Here is a 22,239-nt window from a genome sequence, read left to right as displayed (position 1 = left end):
TCTAGCATAATGCGTCCACACAAGCAAAGGCGACAACAGAAACTGGGGGATAAATTTGTTGGTCATAAATGTAACTCATCTAAAAATGTACCAATGCAAAATGGTCACAATAGGAGGATTATAGTCAGTTATATATTTACTTTTCAATGGTTGACTTCACACTTTGATTTTAGAAAATGAGGCTACTTTAAAACGAAAAAGCCACTTTCTCTGATATTTGCCCCAGAAAACAAGGCATTACTGAATGTTTTAAACGTGCTAGAAGGCTGGGTATGCATCACTGGTATGAGGAATGTTCTGCACAGAGAGATTTGTTGCAGTGTGCATGTTTCACCAGGAATTTTGTGGTACAACATTACAACATTTCATATCTTTGGATTCTAGTAATCTCTGTTTCTTAAAGCTTGTGAAATAATAGCTATTTCTTCCTTAAGCGCTGCAATGGAAAGAATGTTTTCGTTGTGCAAATATACTTTGACATATTGCATAAAGAGCTAAATATTTGTTTTGTTAAGGTTAAGCTTCCAAGCAATTTAATTGTCCGAGTAAGGAAAGGTTTGTGAACAATTAGAAAAATAAAGATGTATTGAAATGTTCACCGACTGACCATAAATCCCATTTCAAACAATAAACTGGAGCTTAAAGTAATGAACTAAGTATTTGAGCACAGTCAACCTTCACTTAAAAGATACATGCTCTGCTAAGGAAAATTGTGTTTCCCTAAAATGTCATTTAAATGAAGGTCAAAAGTGTAGTGTTGGGAGGTTTTTTTTGTGAGGGTTTTCTTTATTTCCCTCCAAGCAAGGAGGTCATTCCATCACTGTACAGATGGGCTTAGTTTCTGTTCCTTCAAACGGAGGACTTCATCACATTGTGTTGGTAAATACGAGCACGAGGATGTTAAAGCACAGAACTGTCCTTTGAAATGCTCTGGCCATGACGTGGGCTGCCTTGATCTGCACATGAACATCCAGGCATTGTCTGCTGCTTTAAGCCTCTTACGATTGAAGTTTGTACCGATCCCAGGTTACTGCTTGTCATTAAAGACATGTTTTGCCCAACGAGAGAGGACCGGTGATGCTTAAGAAATAAAAGTGAAGCAGTGGTGTCATTTGTTTAACTCAAGCTAATAGAAATAAAAGAGCGTTTTTACTCTCTAGCAACGTTACTATGCATGTCCTTCTCTCCACCTTTCCTTACATCTCAACACACCCAAGCGAGTTGCTCTTCCCACTCATGGCAGGGCGGGCGGCTGAGGCGAGAGGGAAGCCGGCGGTGCGGTGCCAGGGCAAGCAGCGGCCCAAAGGTGGGTTGTTTAATGCTTCGGTCCTACGGAGTAAAATAGACCGAGAAGGGGAGAAAAAAAAAAAAAAAAAGTAAATCTGAGCATATGCTGGAGAGGAAAAAATAATCCTCCAAGTGTCTTTAAAAATCATCGTAATTTTATTTGCTGTCAAAACCACTCACATACCTCTGCTGCTATTGTACGGCATTCACAGGGTGCCAATGCAAAGAAGCATCGGATACAACTAAATTTTCTTGGCTGAAGATGTAAAGAGGGAAATTACTCATAAATTTTTTTAAAAACCCATAATTTAAGCAGCAAGCGCATCTCCCGGTGAAGGACTTCGGCTGCATGGAAGTCTCTAGGAAACCCACCCTCAGCACGCGCCTCGGCCTCAGAGCACGGTGTGATTTTTTCCTAACTCTTCAATTCTCATGAAATAAGCGATCGCTAACCGCCACCAGCCATTATTAATGAATTCATCCTTTATTTGGCAACGAAACAGCCCGCGCGAAGGGGCGCGCCCCCGGGCCCCGCCCCGGCCCCGCCCCCGCCGTGACGCGGCAGCGGCGCTGGTCACGTGTGCGGGAGGCGGAGGCGGAGGCCCGGCCTGCCGCACCCGGAGCCGCCGCCATGCTGCCGCCGCTGCTGCCCGGCCGCCCCCGCCCCGGGCAGGCCCCGCGCCTGGCGCTGCTGCTGCTGCTGGTGGTGCTGGTGGGCCCGGTGCGGCCCATCTCCTTCCAGCTGCCGGGCAAGGCGCGGAAGTGCCTGCGGGAGGAGATCCACCGGGACACGCTGGTCACGGGCGAGTACGAGATCGGCGCCCCGCCGGGCTCCTCCACCGGACCCTCCGCCAACCTCAAGGTGCGGCGGCGGCGGCGGCGGCGCCCCGGCGGGGCGGGGGTTGGCGGGGTGGGGGGGGGGGGTAGGCCGGGGCGGGCGGCGTGGCCCCGCCTCCCCGACGGTGCGGGGGCGGGGCGTGGGGAATGGGTGACGTTTTCCACGCGTGACATCAACCCACGCGTGGGCTCGCGGGCGGGCCCGGCCTCCTGCCTGTGGCGCATCGGGGGAAGGGATGGAGCAGCACTCGGCTTGAGGTGCGGGCCGCCAGCCCGCCTGGCGCCTCTGCTGCCGGCGTGTTTTGGGGAGCAGGGCAGGATTTTGGCTTGGGCCAGATAAGAGCTTTTTTTCCCCCAAAAAAAAAAAAAGATCTCGTCGCAGTGTCCCGTCCCGCCAGCTGCCGTGTAATCCGCCCGCCGAAGGCCTTTGGCGGCTGGCGGGCCCGGCCGCTGCGATCAGGCTGCCCTGAACCCGCTGGCACGGTGCGGTGACGTGGCCTTCGAGGGCTCCCTCCCCGCGCAGCTCGGAGCAGCCGCCCGCGGGGACAGAAACCAGGTTTTGGGGCGCAACGCGGCTGTTGCCATCTTGCTCTGTCGTGTCTCGCGTGGATTTGACGGAGGCCGGCGTTTGCTACGGGGGAGAAAGCGATTCCCCTATACTTCGGGGAGTACAGGGGGAAGATCAGCAGAATATATGCGACTGGTACACCCATGGGACAAGCAGCTATTAAAACTTCAACAGGTTCACTTTAATTCTGTCCACAGTCTGCCTTCCCAGGCTTTCTTCCAATTTCCCACCTAACTGAGTAAGGCCTATTGCTACATAATCAGTTCATAACAGCTTTGTCTTTTATTTCTGTGTAAGCTCCCAAAGGCTTCAGAAGTAAGCACGCAGTCTGAACTCTGTGGTACCGAGCGAGTATTTGAGATCTCCTGAAATCAAGTTGCCCTTCCAGCATCTGCCTACAGACACCTGAAGACCTTGGGTTATTGGCAGTTGTGCTTAGTTATGGCTGGAGAAGGCTGCTTCTGGAGTTTTCTGTTTTTAAAAATCTTGTTCTACTGTTCTTACACCATTTGTAAGAGGAAGCTTTAATGCTTTCAAATATTGCTGTAGTATGTGCCTGATAAGGTGCATGTATTTCAGACTGAGTGCCATCTTCCCATCTGTCTCTCACTGCTTGGTGGTCAAGCCTCCTGGCTCTCTGGGTGCCCACTTTTGGGTCAGTTGACCCCACAGTCTCTTCCAAAACTCACTTTTATGACAGAGGACTTGTCTAGGGAGGCGGTGAAGCAATGAATCCCATACTTGGGTCTTAGGCTGGCTTTGCTGCTGAAGCTGGTATCCAGGTAGGACTGCACATGGAAGCTCTGTTTTATTCTAACTGCAAAATAAAAATAAAGTCCTGTACTAGTTTGAAAAGCTACAAAGGAGAAATAATAATTTATGCAATTCTTGCTTTCCTTCTTATTGTTCAGGTATGCTGTTGCCTCCCACCATGCTGGGCCTATTGTAAGTGCTCTAACCCCCCTGCTAGGTGCATACTTTATCTTTGTGTCTGGGGGGGGTAGGTTAGTTCAGGACATCATGGCTGCAGGTGCCCTCTCTCCTTCGGCACCGGCTGCTTTGCTTTGGTCCCCTGGATTGGGCCACCGAGTGTGGGAGGTTGGTGGTTAATCCTGCCCGGGCTCAGTTCGGTTCCTGCCGGTGAGCTAAGTTTTGTGAGTGTGATACCCCAGTGCTAACAGTGGCACCCTCTGTTTCGGCGGAATCCGCGGGCTCTGCCAGCTGGCAGCCGACGGGCGGCATCGGGGCGGTTGGGTCTCACTTGGGCCCGGCCACGTGCCTCTGCCCCATTGTCGAGGCTGGTGGCGGTTTGGGGAACCGTCGGGCTGTTTGTCAAGGGCGAACAATGACCTGCCTGTGGGGGGATTGCGTTACCGTAAATAACGTTAGAATAGCATGAAAAATCCCTTTCAGGTCAACTCCCCCACAAACGTTCTGGCTGGGCTATTAGCAGCCTCTCCCGCCCCCGCTCGCCCGGCTGAATGAGCTGATTTTGGCTGATTTGGGGAATGCTATTCAGTTTTGACGAAAGTGGATAGCAGAGCTTTTACTGTCCAGAATCCTGTTCATGAGCAGGTTATTGCTAGAGCTGCAAAGGGCAAAAATGGTTCAATTTGCATAATATCCTCTAGCTAAAGATTAGCTCTGATGTCTGCAAATCCTTAAGGGAATAGTGATCAAAATAATACGGACATCTGAGAGCTTTCTTTCCTGGGTTCTTGTCACCGCTTCTTAGGATGGAGAACCCAGTGTGTGGATTATATGATGCCACCCTGATGAGGCTGGTGTCTTGGTTAATTAGGACCGTTCCATTGGATGGTGTGCACTGTATGGTGGCCGAAGCACACGGTTTTACACCATCGGCCTGGTGAGGTGCAGACAGTCCCACGCTCCAGCAGGGCCCGCTGACTTGAGCTGGGTGCCTCCGATGGTCTGGTGGCTTCCAGCCGGGAGGTGGCTTGTGTTGGTGGCTTGTGGCGGGGGGGTGGCAACGTGGCTGCCTGTGCCTGACTGCGCAGGCGTGCTTTCTTCTGCTCGCCGCTCGAGGACAGGTAGAGCTCTGAGCCGGGACTGCGTTCGGAGGAGAACGGTGCTCCTCGTTGCTCTCGGACGCTGACAAATACCATATGGTTCAGGGGCAGCTACAAAAAATCCTATAACAGAAAATTACAGGATAATCTGTATGTAGGGGAAGCTTGTTCCTAAAGTCTTGCCTGTATGGTTTATACCCTGAGGCATGAGGATTTTTATATACTTTATTATTTTTCCTGCCTAATGCAGTGACTCTTGTTATCTGTGTGAAGTTCTACACCTGTTCTGAGTCCAGCAGGCTGCTGGCATCAGTGGTATCCTGTGGCAGGGAGTTAATTAGGTGTTCTAATAAAGAAGAGCATTTCCTTTGAATTATTTGGGGTACATAGCCCTTTTATATGGCCTTTGTACAGGGAAATGGGGCTGGTTTTCGGTTGTAAGATGGAGTAAAGGAGAAAGTCTGACTTACCCTCTCCATACCACAAATTATTTTGTGTTACTTCTGTCTTACATACCTTTAAAAGCTCTGGGGGAAAAAAAAAAAAAAAAAGCTCTTTAAGCTCTGAAGCTTTTTAGTCTCTTCCCCTCTTAGAATTTCTAAGATCCCTGGTAACTTTAGCACCCATGCTTTTTTAGACATACCCACTGAAGGATAGAGTTGAGAGAAACTGGGAAGCATTCCAGTGGAACACATACTATTGATTTGCATGCAGTATTGTAATGCCTTCGTTTTTTTTTTCACCCTTCTCCATGGTCAGAGTATTTCGACATGGACGAAGCCTTTAATTGAGCACAGTGATTCTCAAGTCTGCCTCATGAAATATGTGTCCTTTTTTTTTACTCTTTGTTGAAGCATTTTTGTAGACCTTCTCCAAGTTTTGCCTATTCTTAGTAATTTCATAGGCTTAGTGCAAAGCAGTCATCATTCTGTCTGTGTAGTCTGAATTGTCCTCTGAAGCGGCCACTTTTATGGATCTTGGCACCCAAACCTTGTATAACTCAGAGCCACACTAGTGGTTTATCTCCAGGGGGATAGATGTGCCCTTCTCCATTTTATCTTCTGCGGAATGAGTCTTTTTTGTCCTGTAAGGCTTCTCTGTACCTCTGTTGCTATGGGAATTGATGAATTTTACTTGTAAAAAGAAGGCAATGAATAACAGTTTGGTTCAGCTAGAGTTCCTAAATGTAGTCTATGCTCAGAGGTTATGGGAGGAAGAGGAATTAGTGTGGTGTTGGTTGTTGTTTTTTTTTTTGTTTGTTTGTTTGGTTTTTTTTTTTTGAGTTCTTTTTTCTTTAATCTAAGAGTCAATAATTACCTTTGAGGCACTCTGTCAGCTCCTGGAGTGGGGGTGAGGAAGGGAGGAATTGATATAGTTGTGAGGAAGGAGGGAAACTGTTGAAAAGAGAATGCAGCAGCTCCAGAGGGGAGGCACAGCACAGGCAGCATGAGCCTGTGGCAGCGAAGCACTGTGGTCCTCACCCTCGTTGTCTCTTTTACAGATAACTGACTCAGCTGGGCACATCCTGTATGCCAAGGAGGATGCCACTAAGGGCAAGTTTGCCTTCACCACTGAAGATTATGATATGTTTGAGGCCTGCTTTGAGAGCAAGCTTCCTGTGGGTAAGTGAAGTGAAAGGTTTGTTGGCTGCTTCAAGCTTCTAAACAAGTTTGTGTAGATGTGTGGATTAGGCGTATGGGTAAAGTGATCCTGAGTGTGGTCCACAGAACACTGTTTGACTTTTAAAGTTGATCTTCAGGAGGTTGTAGACAGTCTCACTGCAGGATATCTGCTCTCAGTGTTGCATTTGAAGTTAAGTAAACCTCTGTGGCTGTTTTGTAGAGCATTTGGGTTTCCTCTGAAAGGGGAATCATGTGTTCCTCCCACAGAGGTCACCACAGTTGCAATGAGTGGCAGTACCAGGGAGCAAACCACACCTCTTTTGCCCTCTTCGTGTTTCTCCCCACCTTGCAGTTGAGCCAGGGCAGAGCAGGATGCCATCATCTCCAGGACCCTGTCTTTCTCCCCACGTGGTGGAATGTGATCGCTCAACAATGTATACTTGGCAGCAATCCTGCGTTAGGTTAGCAACCATTTTCTGGGGTTGGGGGTGTGTGTATAGAGAACGTGGCCTTGGTTTGCACCCGCAACTGCTCTCTAAGTGGTCAATAAAGGGAAGGGGAAATGAGCAGGACGTCAGCCTTGCATTTGTCCTGCAGGGATGGTTGCCTAACGAGCCTCTGTGCTCGTTTCCTGTGAGTGTGACGCATGTGCTGCTTTTAGTGGATGGGCTCAACTTCAGGACAAATGTGCTGAAAACAGCCAACATGTGGGCTCTAGTCTCGTTTGCAGTTGTGTGAGCCCCTGTGAGTTCATAGGGGATCACATCTCTGCATGGTCACTGTCAGAGTTCTACTCCCTGGACCTGGTTCTTCTTAGGTTTAAAATCTTAGATTTAAAAGATCCCAGGACATTTCACAGAGCAGTCACTAGTAGCGTTCTTCGTATCTGTTGACAGGCAGCCTCTGTTTTGCTGTTCTACTCCATGTATAAGATACAAATAGCTTGTGTATTGAAGAGAACCTTCCAGAAAAAGAAGACTTTATTCTTTGCTGGGATTGGGAGGGATCTGGTTTGTAACACCTCTTCTATTGTATTTCACGGGTAAGACAGTGACCCTAAATGCTCAGGATTTTGCTTTTATTTCACTCCAAAGGTAGGGCTTCCAAATGCTCCTTAACACATTGAGACATGTAGGCACTAGTGACTCATCTGGGAGTCGCTCATGCTATTTGCTGTCCAACACCTGGGTATTTGGGAGGTCTCCAGACAGTCTCACAAATCCTTTCATAGCTTCCATGTGATCACACACTTAAGTCGGAAAGGCTTCTTTCTTTAGTTGTGTCTAGACTCTTATTTCAGTGCTTGTGATCAAAGGTTTCTTGCCTAGACCGAGCCCCTTATAGCTCTTTTGATTGTTGCAAATGTTTGTTCCCTGGCTCCCTTGTATTGTTGCAAGTTTGTTTTAAAGCTTTCAGTACTGATGAGGATAAAATATTTCCAAGTGCAGCTTCTACCTGGTGACCAGTGGAGCACTGAGGTGCCAGAATCTAGAGCTGTTCAATTGAGCAGCTGAATCCTCTTCTGGAGGCTTTCTCTTTGGGGAGTTCTGAGCTGGCATTTTCTTTTTGGACCCAGACACCCCAGATTCCTTGCTGAAGAGAGGTGCTGCATGATGACTATCTACAGATTTCCCATGTCTGTGCTGGAAATCAAGGAAGTATTAAAGTAAGGGAGGTGGCACTGTGAGTCTTGATCATCTGCAGGACTTGGTTAAGGTACTGTGGAAGAAGTAACCACATCAAAAGGAACTGTCTTGTTTCCTCTCTAAGGTCACCATGGGAATGGGAAAACGGACCAAATGCTGTTTTGTCCCCATATTGCTCTTTAAAGGGTTTTGGGTTTTTTCCACACTCTCAAGTTAGTGGTCAGGACATGTAGTGTGGTGGCCAAGGAGGATGTTGGTCGAGTACTGGAAGAGAAAAACTGTTGGTAGAGGAAGCCCAGAGCCGTTGGGACCTGAGGGGTCTAAGCAACTGGGATTTCTCAATCCTTAACCACAGAAATGAGGAAGAGGAAGTGAGAATGAGATCCTATTCAGAAGGTCCACCTTATCAGAGTAGAGGAGTTCTTAGAGTGCCTCTTAGAACTATGGGTGTTTGCAAGACAGACTTTTTTCCCACTCTTCCAGGGTGGAAGGATCCTGGCTTTCTGGCCAGTGCTCTGTTCCCAGGCACACTTACTCTCACACCATATGCTAGTCTCTGGGAAGAACAGCCTGACCTGCACTACATGCTCCCCTGTAGGGCTTTTCCTGTGTGCTAATCTTTACCCCTTCACTTCTTCTATAATCCTTCTCTTCCCAAACTTTAAGACTGTTATGGCTTATTTTTTCTAGAGTTCCTGTGGGAACATTTTTTGACACCCAGTTCAACCATTCTGTTTTGCTACTGACTTTGTAAATTAGGAGCTCTCCTAATCTCCCAGGAAACAGTTCTGTGCTCATGTAAGATGACCTCTTCAAGACTTCCTGGGGAATGTAGGTATCAGTTTAGTTCAAGATCTCTGGGATGTAACTTTACTTTTTTTTTTTTTTAATTAGTATTATTTTCTTATCATCCTATCTGCTCTGGTGAGCCCTGGCTGCAGGAGGAGCAGGGATTTACTGAAGATCTGATGAGCATGAAGGGAGCTGCCTAGGGCCTTGGGCTCAGTTAACTTGTAGAAGAACATCTTGAGTTTTTCCAGGCTAGTCCCTGACAATGTTAACCTCTTGCAGAATGTCTGCTTTCTATTGCTTTGCACCCAGCAGCTCCAGGTCTTCTACTTTCTTACTGGCTCTTGGCAGATCTCCCTTCCAGCCTGACAAATTAATCCTTCCAGTTCTGTTTTCCTGTTCACTGGCCTCTTCATCTTTCTCATCTCTTCCTGGAAGCTCCATCTCTCCACCCAAGTTGCTGTAATTTAAACAGCATTTTAAAAAATCTCTCACTGAACTGTGTGCTTTGAATTTTCTTCTGCAGCTACTGTTGACTGTCCTACCTGCCAGTCTCCAGGCGTGCTGATATATGTATGGCATAAGTGGTCGTAACTTGTGGTTGGAGAAAGGAGCATTGGGTGGTTGTATACAGCCTGTCTGTTAAAGAACAGTGCTGGGATTTGAGTTTGTTTTTACAGTAACCAGTCTTTTATAAGAAACCCGAATAAATCCATCCTAATCCTAATTTATCCATTGGGCTCTTACATAGCTGGGTTTGAATTTTAAGCTCCTGTATCCCTCAGGTAATTTAAGAAACAGTTTGTAGTTGATACAGACCATCTTTTCAGTAGGTTATTCCATGTTCTGCTAGCAGTAGAAGGTGGAGGTTATTTTACTCTGGTGTTGAAGAGCTGTTCAGTGGGTAGAGAGAAAATCTGGGGACGTTGTACTGAAGATCTGAGTATCTTCCTAGCTCTGACTGGAGTGACCCAGTGTAACCGGTACATTGAGTTTGTTTGTGGACTGAGGGAATGTCCACCTGGCAGCCTCCTAAGGCAAAGTGTGAGTATTGGATGTGCTCCTGGATAAAGATTGGAGTTCATAGTATAAGTGAATTCAGACATTGTGTTTTGCTGGCAGCCAGCTGAGGACAACTGTATGCCTCAAAGGGCTGGGATTTGGGAATACATTATGTACAGACATTTCCTTGGTGGGTGGTACAGTGGCATATAAGCCAGCTAACATGCTGCACTCTTTAGGGTATCTTATATGCCTATTCTATATATATATTGGTTTTCTTCCTCTTGTGAATATTTTCAGATGTGACAGTTTGCAGAAGTTAAAAGAAGCTATTAGCCATAGGTGTCCCTAGCTTGGGGGCCACAGCCTGAAAAGATACCTACTGTGCTGTTGACTGCAGCCTTACCCTGCTCGATGTTTGTGCAGCTCCAGCTGACAGTTCTCTGAAGTGGCATTTTCCCGGCTTCAGAAGCCCCCTGCTACCTTGGGATTTGCGTTAGCAATGTGGGTCTCAGACATCTGAGCTATTCTTTCCCTGAAAAGATTTGTTGGTAAAGGGATTGCCTTCATTTCTGCAGATACTGCAGCATGCAAGGGCCAGTAGTCCCCATATGCCATATTCCTCAATTACAGCAGTTTACCTTCTTGCTGGTTTGACTGTAAAATCATTTACAACCCCAGTAACCTTGACACGTTGCTGGTGCACTTCCTGCTAGGAGGAACATGGGCTTCCCAGTTGAATATTTGTCCCTCTAGTGACTTGTCTTTTGCCAAGCTGTCTCAGAGCAGCTGGTATTCATCTTCTAATCCTCTGCAGTTTTTACAGTGATTTGCATCCTACACACACTTAGCGCATTTAGTTACAGCTTGTTCTCATTATCTTTGGGAGGCTCTCCTTCAGCCAGGATTTATTGTGAAGTCTCTGTATTTTTAGGCTGGACTGTGCTGCCTCCGCAGTTAGCTGCAGACATGGAGGGAGGGGGGGATGTTGTGAGTTCTTCCTCAGTGGTGGGGAGGGCTGGTGATTTCCTGGCAGGCTGAATGTTTCGCACAATGAATCCTTTCATTATGCTTCCAGGAACAGGGAGGATGCCGGACCAGCTCGTGATTCTGGATATGAAACATGGAGTTGAAGCAAAGAACTACGAGGAGGTATGTCCCCTGGCTGCCTGTGCTGCAGGCTCCCCTTTCCCAGCACTCACGTGATGCCATTTGTGGATCTGGGGCTCATGATGGGAAGCTGTGTTCCCAGCGGTGATGAAAGCCTGTCTGCAACCTACAGTTTCAGTGAAGCTTTGTGTGTTAGGGGAGAGAAAAAAAAAAAAAAAAAAAAAAAAAAGCAAACATCAACTAAAATTAATTCTGTACTCTGGGAACTGGAGCCTAATGTGTGAATTTCTTTGCCAGCACAGTGCAACCCAGCTTCTGGGCATAGGCATTAGAGGCTACAAGAGACTGAGATGGGAAGTTTCCCCAGCCCCAGCAGCTGAGGGCATTTTAGGTTAATATCAGATTCTCCTAAAGGTCAAGTTGCATTGTTACTGTTCTCACCTTCCTGACTGTAAGATGTATTGGCTCAACAATTCCAAAATGTCGCTTGTATGTTTCTCAGAACTGGCAGTGTATCACTGTAAAGGTGTTTGGCAGAGTAGTAGCTGGTGTGAAATGGGTATTTGGTTTGAAGGTGTGACATTGCAAATAGGCATAAAGCCTAAACAGTTCCATCTTAGGAGGACATAGCTTTCTTAGACCAAAGAACCAGCTCTGTGGAATAGTGATTGCTTTGTGGCTGGGACAGTCCTGGCTGTTTTGGATGCTGAATTTTAATGGCTGCTACTATGCTTTTGGCTCACTAGAATTTGGGGTCAGTCAGCCCCCCAGCACAGAGCCCATGCCTGAGAAAATGGGAGTTGTTCGCGGAGAAAGATTCCTGCAAATGATTGCTGTGTCCACTGTGCACAACAGCGTGGGAGGAGAGCGGGTAGCAGAAGAGGCTGTATATGGTGCCAGTTAGAAAATTAACAAATTTCTGAGATGGGTATGCTGGAGTTTTTATATTATTTTGAGCTTTGGGCTAGCTGGTCCTGTGTGGCTTAAGTCAGTCTAGAGCACATCCTGCATGGAGAGTAAAAAAGTGCTTGGGGTCAGGAAAGAGCAGAGCAATCATTGGCCCAGCCGCCTGGCAACCAGCTACTGAAGTATTACAAGATGCTGAAATCTTACGGGATGACCCCTGAAAGCATAACTGGGAGGATTATGGTGGCTACATTTACAGGATCTCTTTAAATACAACGCCGCAGCATACTCTGAGTTACATTACTGTAGTGCTACCTAGAAGCATTGTCCCTAGGCAGAAAGGTTCTCTTATGCATGTATGTCTACATACTCACTGGTTGTACTGATACAACTGTCTTGGAATAAAAGTATCCTTTATGCTCATCAGTTTAGTTAGATTGTTGGAAAAGGTTCATGGACAAATATGATAAAAGAAGAATTTAGATTTGCAGTCCCATCTGATACCAAGTGCAGATCTTGGTAGCACTGGCAAGCATCCTTTAGTTGTGAGGACCTCTCAGGAGTGGCAGACTGCGTTGAACCTTGTTGAGCAGTGTGTCTGAAAAGGACTCAAACTGGTTTACTGTTTGTACAGCTGCTACGGATGTTTAGCCACACTGCTTTGCAGTGTGTTTTCTTTTTTTCATCTTCTCTTCCCCCAGGTTGATGTAGTATTTACGGGTTTTGATTTGACAGGTTGCTGTAAGGCCTCAGAGGGGAGGACTGTTGCTCAGGTTTTTTTCCTGGAATTGCTGCCTTTTTGAGTTTTTTTGCTTACGATGTTCACCTGCTGTAAGGAACCAGTGACCTGCCTTACCCCACAGTTCTTATTGAATTGCTGCAAGGAGACAATGCAGGGATTTGAGCAAGGGTCACTGATACAGTCTTGCTTGTGCATGCATAAATGGAGTGAGAAGAAGGGTGATGTCTAAGTCTGGCTTCATAAGCTTTCATAGATCAGGCATTCTTAGAGCAAAGCAACTGGGAGAGTGAGCTGGATTAGAAAACTGAACTGCATAGCAGTGTCATACCTTAGTTCTCTGGGGTAGGAAGGAATATATTTCTTCATTCAGTAAGTAAAAATAAAGGTAATGAAAAGCAAAAAGACTTTCTGGAAGGCGCCAAGAAGACTTGGCAATCTAGGTTCCTTTCCAGATCAGCTATTCCTTGTCAGTTCTTCACTATATAATGTCTTTTTCTAAGCTAGAAAGAGAGTTGGGCTTTTACGAATCTTTGAGTGGCCCCTGAGAAATTGATTGGAGTTGTTGTCTCAGTTGTTCTGGTGGTCCAGATGTTCCTTCTAGGATGATAGTGTTCCACCATCACAGATGCTTGGTGGGCTTTTTACAAAATCACTTGGAGCAGCTGCGCATATTTGGCTTCATTAGGGATGAAAGAGGTTCCAGAATGTGTGTCTCTGAGTACACGCAGGACTAAAAGTAGCTGTCAGAAGTTTCTAGCTACGCCTATTAAGAGCAGCTGAAGGGATGCAGGATGGAGTAGACAAGCCTTGCTTTTTCCCAGTGGAACCTTGGTAGCCTTCTGCAAATGAGGGAAAGTGCCTTCTGGGAGGATAATGGAACTGGTTAGCATGGGGTTAGCTTGTTAGTAGAGCTGCCTGAAACCTCATGCATTACAGACCTGCTGCTCTAGCTGTGTCAGCAGAGTCTGGGCCATAGGCTTGCTTACACTGGTACCCGTTTTTCAGCAAAGCTCTGCTGGAAGATAAGTGTCCAGGCCACAGGGTTTTGTCAGCACAACTTATTGGCTAGAAAGCGGGAGGGGTTTAACCTCCTTTTTCCTACCCCTCCTCACAGACGCGCTCCAAGTTGACACTGCTGCGCTGGCAGAGCTGTTAATACACAGCTCACCTCAGCATAAAAATCCTCAGATGATTGCTTGATGGCCTGCGGCTTGTCAGGATACGCGTGTCATGTGAAGTCCCTTCAGTGAAGTGGCTATTTAGCTGGCACCGGTCTGGTCACGAGCATCTCTTCGGGTGGGCTCTGACACCGAGGCAGCTGCCTCTGGAAGCGGTGTTTCAGGGATACCTGCACCCTGGGTGATTGCCTGCCTGTCAGCACCTGGATCACCAAGGGGTGCCGTCCTGCACCTTGTATCTGAGTAATTCTGTGTAGCAGTGAGACTGGTGGTGAGCTGCAGGAGCTCTATGTGTTCTGCTGCATTACTCGGGGACACGGCATCTGGCCTTCATGGTGGGGGCCTGTCATTCATTGGTAATAGTGACAAATTCTATGCAAGAACCAGGGTTACCCAAACCCTACGCTGCAGCAGTGGCAGGAATTGCAGTTAGCTTCGAGTCCTCATGTCAACAGATTTTACGTAATGTGTAGTCAGTTACAGCCAGGACTGGGGCAGGGACTTGTGTTTACACATTCAAATTTAAATAGTTGCTGTTGTGGACTGTGCTTTCTAATCGAATTTTCTGATGATTTTTCTTTTTGGATACGAGTCTAAGACTTGGGACTGTTGGGCTGCATGTTCTGCACAAAAATGATGTCCTATAAAACCAGTTTTTTTGAGGGAAGTGTATTTTTCTTTCCAACCGGCTCAAAGGCAGCCCGTCCTGTAAGTATTCCAGCAGCGTCACCTGGTGGCATCAGGCAGATGGAGCACTTTGTGGCTGCGTGAGCCTACCGAGAGCATAGGCTGCCCTTGAGGTTATCAGTCCAACAGATGAAAGCCCTGAGCTCTTGTGGGTGTAATCAAACCACTGCTAGTGGGAGTCAGGCTGCCCGGGCTTTCTGGGGTGTGTGGCGACAGTTAACAAAGTGAATCTCAGTGCTAATATCCTGTGTGGCTCTAGAACAATATCAGATGCGTATGTAAGTTAGTCACTTGTATCTCAGCCTGTGACTTCTATTCACTGGAGGTTTAGTCATGTGGCAAGCTCTTCTACCCACTCCTCAGAAGCCAACTGTGAATAAGCTAACATTAGGCCGAATAAGGAAGAAATGTGCTTGTATGCATACTGTGCTCCTCCACTGTGTAGGAGGGGTAGTAGGAAAGTGTGTTTCAGAGAACAGGTGGGAGAAGTGATAGTGTTTTATGAAATTGGTAGTTTTTGGCTTGTAGAGGTGTTTCCCTAGGGGAAGGATGCCCCAGATCTGTAGTATGTGAGGAGGAGTGGTTCAAACTGGCAGTAAAAGCCCATGTGGGAGCTTTTGTTTTTGGCTCAGTGATTGGCTGACTCTTCTGTTTTCTAGATTGCAAAAGTGGAGAAGTTGAAGCCTCTGGAAGTAGAATTGAGGCGCCTGGAAGACCTTTCAGAGTCCATCGTTAACGATTTTGCCTATATGAAGAAACGGGAAGAGGAGATGAGGGACACAAATGGTAAGAGACTGTGTGCTCCTTCAGAGGGATGGAGCTCTAAGACCCCTTACTTCTGCTGAACATGTTATTAGGACGGCATTTGGAGATCACGCAATTATAGTGGTCTCTGCATGTTCTGTTCCTACTAGGGGAAACCTGCTGATATTTCTCTCCTGAAGCGGTCACCGAGTCTTGTGTGTCCCATCTCAAGAAATAATTTAATTCTGTCTCCATTCCTAATGTGAATTACTTTGTACCATTTAGTGTTGCCCATTAACCACAATTTCTCCTCGTTCTCTCTCATTATCCTTCTTGTTCCTTCTGCTTTTATTCTCAAGTACTGCTGGTGCTTGGATGCCCTTGCCTTCATGCTGTTTGGTATCTTGCCTTTGAAGTTTCACATGGGTGGGGAGAGAAAATCCTGGGAGCTTTGTCCTCTTGAGGCGAATCCTGTGATGTCAGACTCCCGTGCAATGGTTTGTTGTCTCTTTCAGAGTCGACAAACACCCGGGTTCTGTACTTCAGCATTTTCTCCATGTGCTGTCTCATCGGACTGGCCACCTGGCAGGTTTTCTACCTGCGTCGCTTCTTCAAGGCCAAGAAACTGATTGAGTAAAGGAGCAAGTCCTCCTCCCCCTCCTCTCAGACCCAGCTGGACATCGCTGGGACCCAGCCACGGCCCCCTGGAGCCATCTCACAGATGATACCCACTGACTGGAGCTTTTCTGCAGGAACCTGGACCCTAAAGGGGGAGGGGAGCCTAAACATCGGAGGCAACGGAGGACTTGTGAAATCCTGTTTGATGTTGAGGGTGGGGGAGGTTGTGATGGGTTTGGGGATTCCTGGGGCAGCGATTAAATAAAAAAAAGATGTTTCCATGACAGCTGCAGTAAGTTTTTGCACTGTCTGTTCTCCTTTTATAATCATGGCTTGATGATGTCTCCCATCTGTCTGTGACTGTAGAGTTACTCTGAGCCACTTGACCCTGCTGAGCTCTTTCGGTGCTGTGCAGCTAGCACCGGGGCAGAGCAGGGAGTTCCCTGTTCTGACCAGCTGGGATCTAAGCCTCGTGCAAACGGAGGTGAGTGCAAAGCAATAGGATTCCTCATTCCAGCAGGGCCTGAGGATAGAGGGAGGTCCAAGGTTTGGTCCCTGTCGTGGACCTCTGTGTTTCTCCCTGTGGGAGCTGGTGTCTTTGTGCTGACAGGTCAGGGCACTCGAGCATACGGTGATTCAGCCTGGAGGAAGGGGAGCCTTGGAAGGAGGGCTTAAGACATGTTTGAGCTTGGGAAGGAGAAGCCTGCTTTGCTCAAATAAGCTGTCCAGCCTTGGTCCCGCCCTTGCTCCATGTGTTTGTCTTGGATTTGCCTTTCTTGTTCTGACATGATGCAGCAGTTTTCCTGAAAGTCTTGGTCAGGGACGGCCTTTTGCGCAGACAGGAGGCCTCAGTCAGATACAGTCACAGAACAGATAGGAGCAGGTTATGCTTGGAAACTTGGTCTTTCATTGAGCAGGAGACTTTTCTCATCTAACAGTGTAGTGTTTATCCAACAGACAGCTGCCTGAATCTCATTTACAGAGACCTCAGAGCAAGGTGGGCAGCTGCTCATGTGAAGCATGAGGGCCTGTGCCTTGCTTTAAGGTCTCAGGGTGCAAGTGGTGCTTTGGAGGTTGGCAGAGGAGTTGTTGGAAGAATGTGGATGAACTCAGAAAAGTAGTACAAGGTAGGAATAGGCTAATTCTACGTCTAGGAGGAGTCTGAACTGTGTCCTTAGTAAAACTGTTATTCTCCTATGCGGTACTACAGAGAGAGCAAGCAGCTTCTCATTGTTTCTCAGCGGTCCAGATGGCATGATGTTAAATAAAACAGGCTGGGAAAAAAAAGGGAGGTTAACTTCCTGGACTTACCTGCTGCAGTTTTTAGGCAGTTACTAAAATTCTTTCACCTTCTCTGCATTCCTTCAGAGCAAATGGTTCAGCAGCACAGCATTCTGGTGTCATGTGCCTAGACACTTCTGTTGTCATGGGCCTGGGCCTGGGCTACCATTTTGAAAAAAAAACTGTTTTTTTAATTTCTGACCTGAATCTGATCTATTGCTGGGAAGGAAATGGTTGTCCAGGATGAGGCAATGGGAAAGAGGATGAAAAGATGACCTGCCATCTAAATACATTAGTACTTTGCCTCCCCTTTGCCATTGCCAAGTTCCTGGAGTTGTTAGTTCCCCTGGTAAGTGCTTAGATTGCTTTTAATTTGTTTATTTTTTGATAAAGCCATATTAAAAGCCCAAATCCACTCCTCTGCTCTTGCATCTGTTTTATCCTTGTACGTTTTTGAAAGCTGTTACAGTGCAGAACAGCAGTGATGCCACAGGACTGAATTACAGAAGTCATTTGAAGGTAGTTTTAGGTCCTACAGTTTGAAGACTGTAGATCTGTTAAGGTTTTGCTTTTGTTTTTATATAACTTGAAAAGACAGTACAAGAAAGGGGCTTTTCCAGTCTTGTCTGTTTTGATATCCTCTCCCCGTCCTTACCTGAGTACAAAGATGTCTTTATCTTAAAAATGGTGGCGAGGCCTTAAGTTCCCCAGGTGACTGTTACACTATTATCATTCTGGTGTTGCGTTTTGATCTTCACTGTACTGGTATGATTACTGGGGAGCAGGTATGGGGGACTGCGATGGATTTACCTGTAATGACTGGTTGGGGGATTTTTGTCAACTTTCTCAAATAAAATTTCTTTGGGGAAAAACAACCCACCTCAGTTGTCTGTGTGAATCTCGTCCTCTTTGTGCACCTTCCTACCAACAGCCTTTTCTTACAAGCTGACCTGTCGCAGGAAGCAGCAAGTACACAGAACCCTCGCAAGCCTTTGGGTTTCTCTAGCAACAGTTAATTTCTAAAGAATTGGAGAATTCTAGACTCGGGGAAAGGTACTGGCTTGCACAGGCTTCTCTGCAAAGTGGGACCAGCACAGCAAGAGAGGAGTCTCTAATATCGGTTACCATTTGTTAGTTTTCTTCCCCCCCCTTCCTAATTATATCTCTTTATGTAGAGGGATTTTGAGGCTGATAGTGAAACAGGGCTGGTGCTCTAGAGTACAAGATCCAGTTTTTCACTGTCGGCTTCCATGTAAAAAGTCGGTCATTATGACAAATGAAAGTACTTTTAGTTTTGTGCTTTAGACGAGATTTTAAACTGTTGCAAAGATGAGCCGGTCCTGTATGAGTGGCAGATGCTTACTGAAGGGAGTCATTAGGTTCATTTGACTCAGCTGGTGGCAGATCTCCTCTGAGCCTGCAAGCCTTTTGTCACGCAGTAGCCAAGTGAGATACGCCATGTAACAGGACTGGGGACACCCAAGTGCTATGTAACTAGTTAGTATTATCAGGGAGAATTTCAAGAAGGGAAATTCCCAGATCTTTGGATAAGGATTAGCCTCTGCAAGTCCCTGCCTGGATGAATATTTGAGTATGTGAAATCGTACAGCTGTTCTCATGCGGTAGGTTGGCGGTGGGTCTGGGCTGTTTCAGAGTACTGCGGATGCAGAGTTGGTGTCTTCATTCCATTTTACTTCTGGGAAATGGGCTAAAGTTGAGTTGTTGCAGATACTTGGGTCTGAGCCCATCTTTGTGTGTGACAGATGCATGGCTGCTAAATCTATAATTGCCTGTAGCAAACTGCATCAGACATTTTCAGCCTCTTCCACCCACTTGTCGATGTGACTAACGATTTAATTATCACACTACTTAACACAGCGCGTGAGCATTCCTAAGTAAGGTATATCTTCGTGTATTCCCCCTCCTGCTATGCCAACGTAGGCTGCACCCTGTACAAAGTGCTTGCTGCAGCTGCTGTGTGTGTGCACGCATAAGGGGATGGGCATTTTACACACTCTGTTGCTCATTTCTTACAAGCTGCTCAGGTATGTGAGAAATAACCCAAGTGTACAACACCTGTGTTGTCTCCTAACTGGCAGATCAGGGATTCCTACTCAAACTAGTTAGGCAACTGCTTGCTGAGATCATTAGGGGGATTCCTGCCTGTGCATTTCATGGGGTCCTATGGCAGAGGTTTGGGAAAGTAGCATGGCCTCTCTTCACCTCTGCCAGTTCACGTGATGTATTTATGTGTCTTTGATATTTTTAGTTGTGTCCCTCCACTGTAATTGTCTTTCAAATGCCTGAGATGGACAAAGTCTCTGGAAATGAGCTTCCCATATGTTCAAGGTGGCTTGCTGGGAAGGAGAGAGCACAAACCCGAAATGGATAAATCTTTCACGCGAGAAAAGAAGTGGGGTCTGGTGAAGGCTGCAGGAGTTCAGGGTTGGTAGTTTTGTCACCTGCCCCTTCTCCACCTGAAAAATTTGCCCGGCTTGTGCCTGTTGTGTTGTTCCTCCCCCAAATCACCACTGGTGGTGGTGTTGCGTCCCTGGCAGGCCTGCTTTTCTCTGAGGAAGGTGGAAGGAGCAGAGGATTTAGAAAAACTGCCTGTTGGCATTTCTTGGACCTTTTTGTAAACCTGAAACAGGTGAGCTCAAGCTTTTGCTGCAGTGCTAGAATGCTTGTATTTTGCTCTGCAGTGTTTGTAGGAAGACTGTTTTGCTTTGTACTGGAAGTCCGTTGCACCGGCAGGAGTTGGGAATTGCTCCATTTCAGCTGCAGCTGAAGTGACTTAAGCTTTCTGCAAAATGGCAGTAACAGATACCTGATTGTTCTTTCTGTTGCCAGAGGTCCATGTGGTTTGTCATCTTAAATTCGGTGCATTAGCTTCTGCATCTGCAGCTTGCTGACACAGCCTGCCAGAGGACCTGCGGTCTTCAGGTGTCCGTCCTAGTCATCTATGCTATGAAAATCATTTGTTTAGCTCATGTTTGGAGAAAGTTGCTCTGTCTTGAAGGACCCATCTGACTTACTGTATTTCAGTGTTTGCAATAAAACGTGCATGTTAAAGAACTTCATTTGGAGGTATGTTACTCAAAAAAGGCAATGACAGAACCATGCTCACATTGCTCTGTCTGACTTCAGTGGTTTCCTGTCACTTAATTTCCTTTCATAGCTGATATTCCTGAGGTACCTTTTCCCTGAGCTTTTAAACTGGTTGCATTCTGTGATCTTTGCATAAGCTGTACCAGGTGGTTCTGCTGGAATTGTAAATGAGATGAACTTGTTTTTTCTTGGTTATATGAGGGATGCTGTTCCTACAGCTGCCACACAGCTGAGGCAGGCAGAGGCGAGGGTGTGCTTGTCTTTTCCAGCTATATCCCATTGTAGTTCTGGTCTGATCTGCTGCAGAGCTTTATACTCTAGGGTTTTCTCACCCATACCAGCTGCTCGGTCTTTTATTTATCCCTTCCCCTAGGTGTAAGGTGTTTGCCATATATATGTAACTGAAATCTTATGCCATTACCTTTTTCAATACAATTAACCATATAGATGCCTTGTAATTTCTTCCTTCCCAGTGTGGACTGCTCTTTCCTTGTGTTAGTAGCATAATCAATATAACGTCTTGACTCTGAAAACCATGAATGAGATCTTTGAACTAAGGCAGGTATTTGCTATGTTTTGTTTTAAATGACAGTATTCCTACCCTTACCCAAATTAATCTTTCAGTAATGATTTTGCAAGAGGCAGAATGGCACATTGCCTCTAGGTGGTGTGATTTCTTTAAATGCTTGAGTAAAAAAAATGCAGAGTTTGGTGTATATCCTTCAGTCATATTCTGATAAACCTGAGTGCACAGTGGCTATTAACTTCCCTTAGGGACATCTTGCTGTGAGAATTGCTTCCCCGCTTTTTAAAGCACACCAAATGTAATGCTGTGCAGTTGCTAAACTTGATTGTAGCTACTACTGTGATCATTTCATGGACAAATTTATGTGATACTGTAGATAACAATGGGCAAGCTAACTCTACTTTTCCAATCAGAAAAATTAAGATTGACTTTCAGTTGGTCTTCTGGTTTTCTACAACTGTTCTAGATTCCTTCATCCCATTTCTGTGAGATTTTGCCATCTAGATTTTTTTTATTATTATTATTACTATTATTTGCCAGATGATATTTTGCCAGATACTCCCCTTGCAGTGGAGGGAGTGAACAATCCTTAGCAGAACATGTCTGAGCTTTTTCATGCATTCCTGCAAGCTCCTTTGTTCTAAAACTGACATGCTATTTTTGCTGCTTGGAAAGACAACACCTTTGTATGGAAATAGTCATGATGCACAGCAAATAAACTTTGATGGATAAGTTACTTTTAAAATAGATGCATATAATGCTGAGGAGCTCTTTGAACCTCACCTCATGGCAAGGAACTCCACTTGTAGTTTCATGTTCTGAGCAATAAAGCATCTCCCCTAGGTAATGGAATAAGAGCTACTCAGGCTTTGTCTTACCTGGTTTTAGGGATTTGTACTTCAGTTCCTGATGTCTCCTGTAAGTGTAGCATCAGCTGTCCTGAAGTGAAGGATCCCCATCATTCAACTCCACTTTCCCATCTGTGGATGCGACTGCTGAATTTGGAAACAATATCAAAATGATGATGGTGTGCATTATCTATGAAGAAAATAAATCACTAACCTAAGATTAAGGTTGCTAATACTTCTTTATGACAGAGAAGTTATTGCAGCTTCAGATCTAAAATATTGTTTACGAAGCTTTCAGTTTATTTCACCTTGGTCAGAGAGAAAAGCCATGGATCATGAGTGGCACTGTAAGGGACAGTGCTGTTTTTATTAATGGTGTGAAATGTGTACCCATCGCAGGTGCTCTCATCTTTCCAGCAGATCTTTGAGCTTGACATACAGTTGTGGTGTTTACTGGTGTGTTCTCCCTTGTAGCAATTATTTTTCAATAATGTATATATAGTACGGTTAGGCTAAAAGAAAAGTTAACATCTGTGCGGTAAGAAACAGTATTGACTTTTAATAGATATAAAAATCAGTTATTTCAGGTAGCTATTACCAAAATATAATCTGAAAGCTTCTTAGGAAAATAACCTTGACCTCGGGACTTCTTGGGAAGTAAAAGAATTTCTCTGTCAAGAGCTGAGGCAACTTCTGCTTACGCAGGTTTC

The 22,239-nt window shown here is 46.1% G+C and overlaps 1 protein-coding gene across 1 annotated transcript; it reads left to right on the top strand.

Moving 5' to 3' along the window:
• Positions 1-1,735: 1,735 nt before the first annotated feature.
• Positions 1,736-17,922, top strand: TMED10 (transmembrane p24 trafficking protein 10). Its single transcript, XM_042791092.1, is given in 6 exon segments — positions 1,736-1,974; positions 1,976-2,149; positions 6,224-6,344; positions 10,860-10,933; positions 15,064-15,190; positions 15,664-17,922. Coding segments are annotated over 6 exon segments (834 nt in total). The 5' UTR covers positions 1,736-1,758; the 3' UTR covers positions 15,786-17,922.
• Positions 17,923-22,239: the final 4,317 nt, after the last annotated feature.

This window comes from Tyto alba, unplaced genomic scaffold (genome assembly GCF_018691265.1).
Source record: "Tyto alba isolate M040663 unplaced genomic scaffold, T.alba_DEE_v4.0 Super-Scaffold_18, whole genome shotgun sequence".
Lineage (NCBI taxonomy): Eukaryota > Metazoa > Chordata > Aves > Strigiformes > Tytonidae > Tyto > Tyto alba.
Note: the sequence above shows the minus strand (reverse complement) of the source record. Positions and strands in the feature narration are given on the sequence as shown.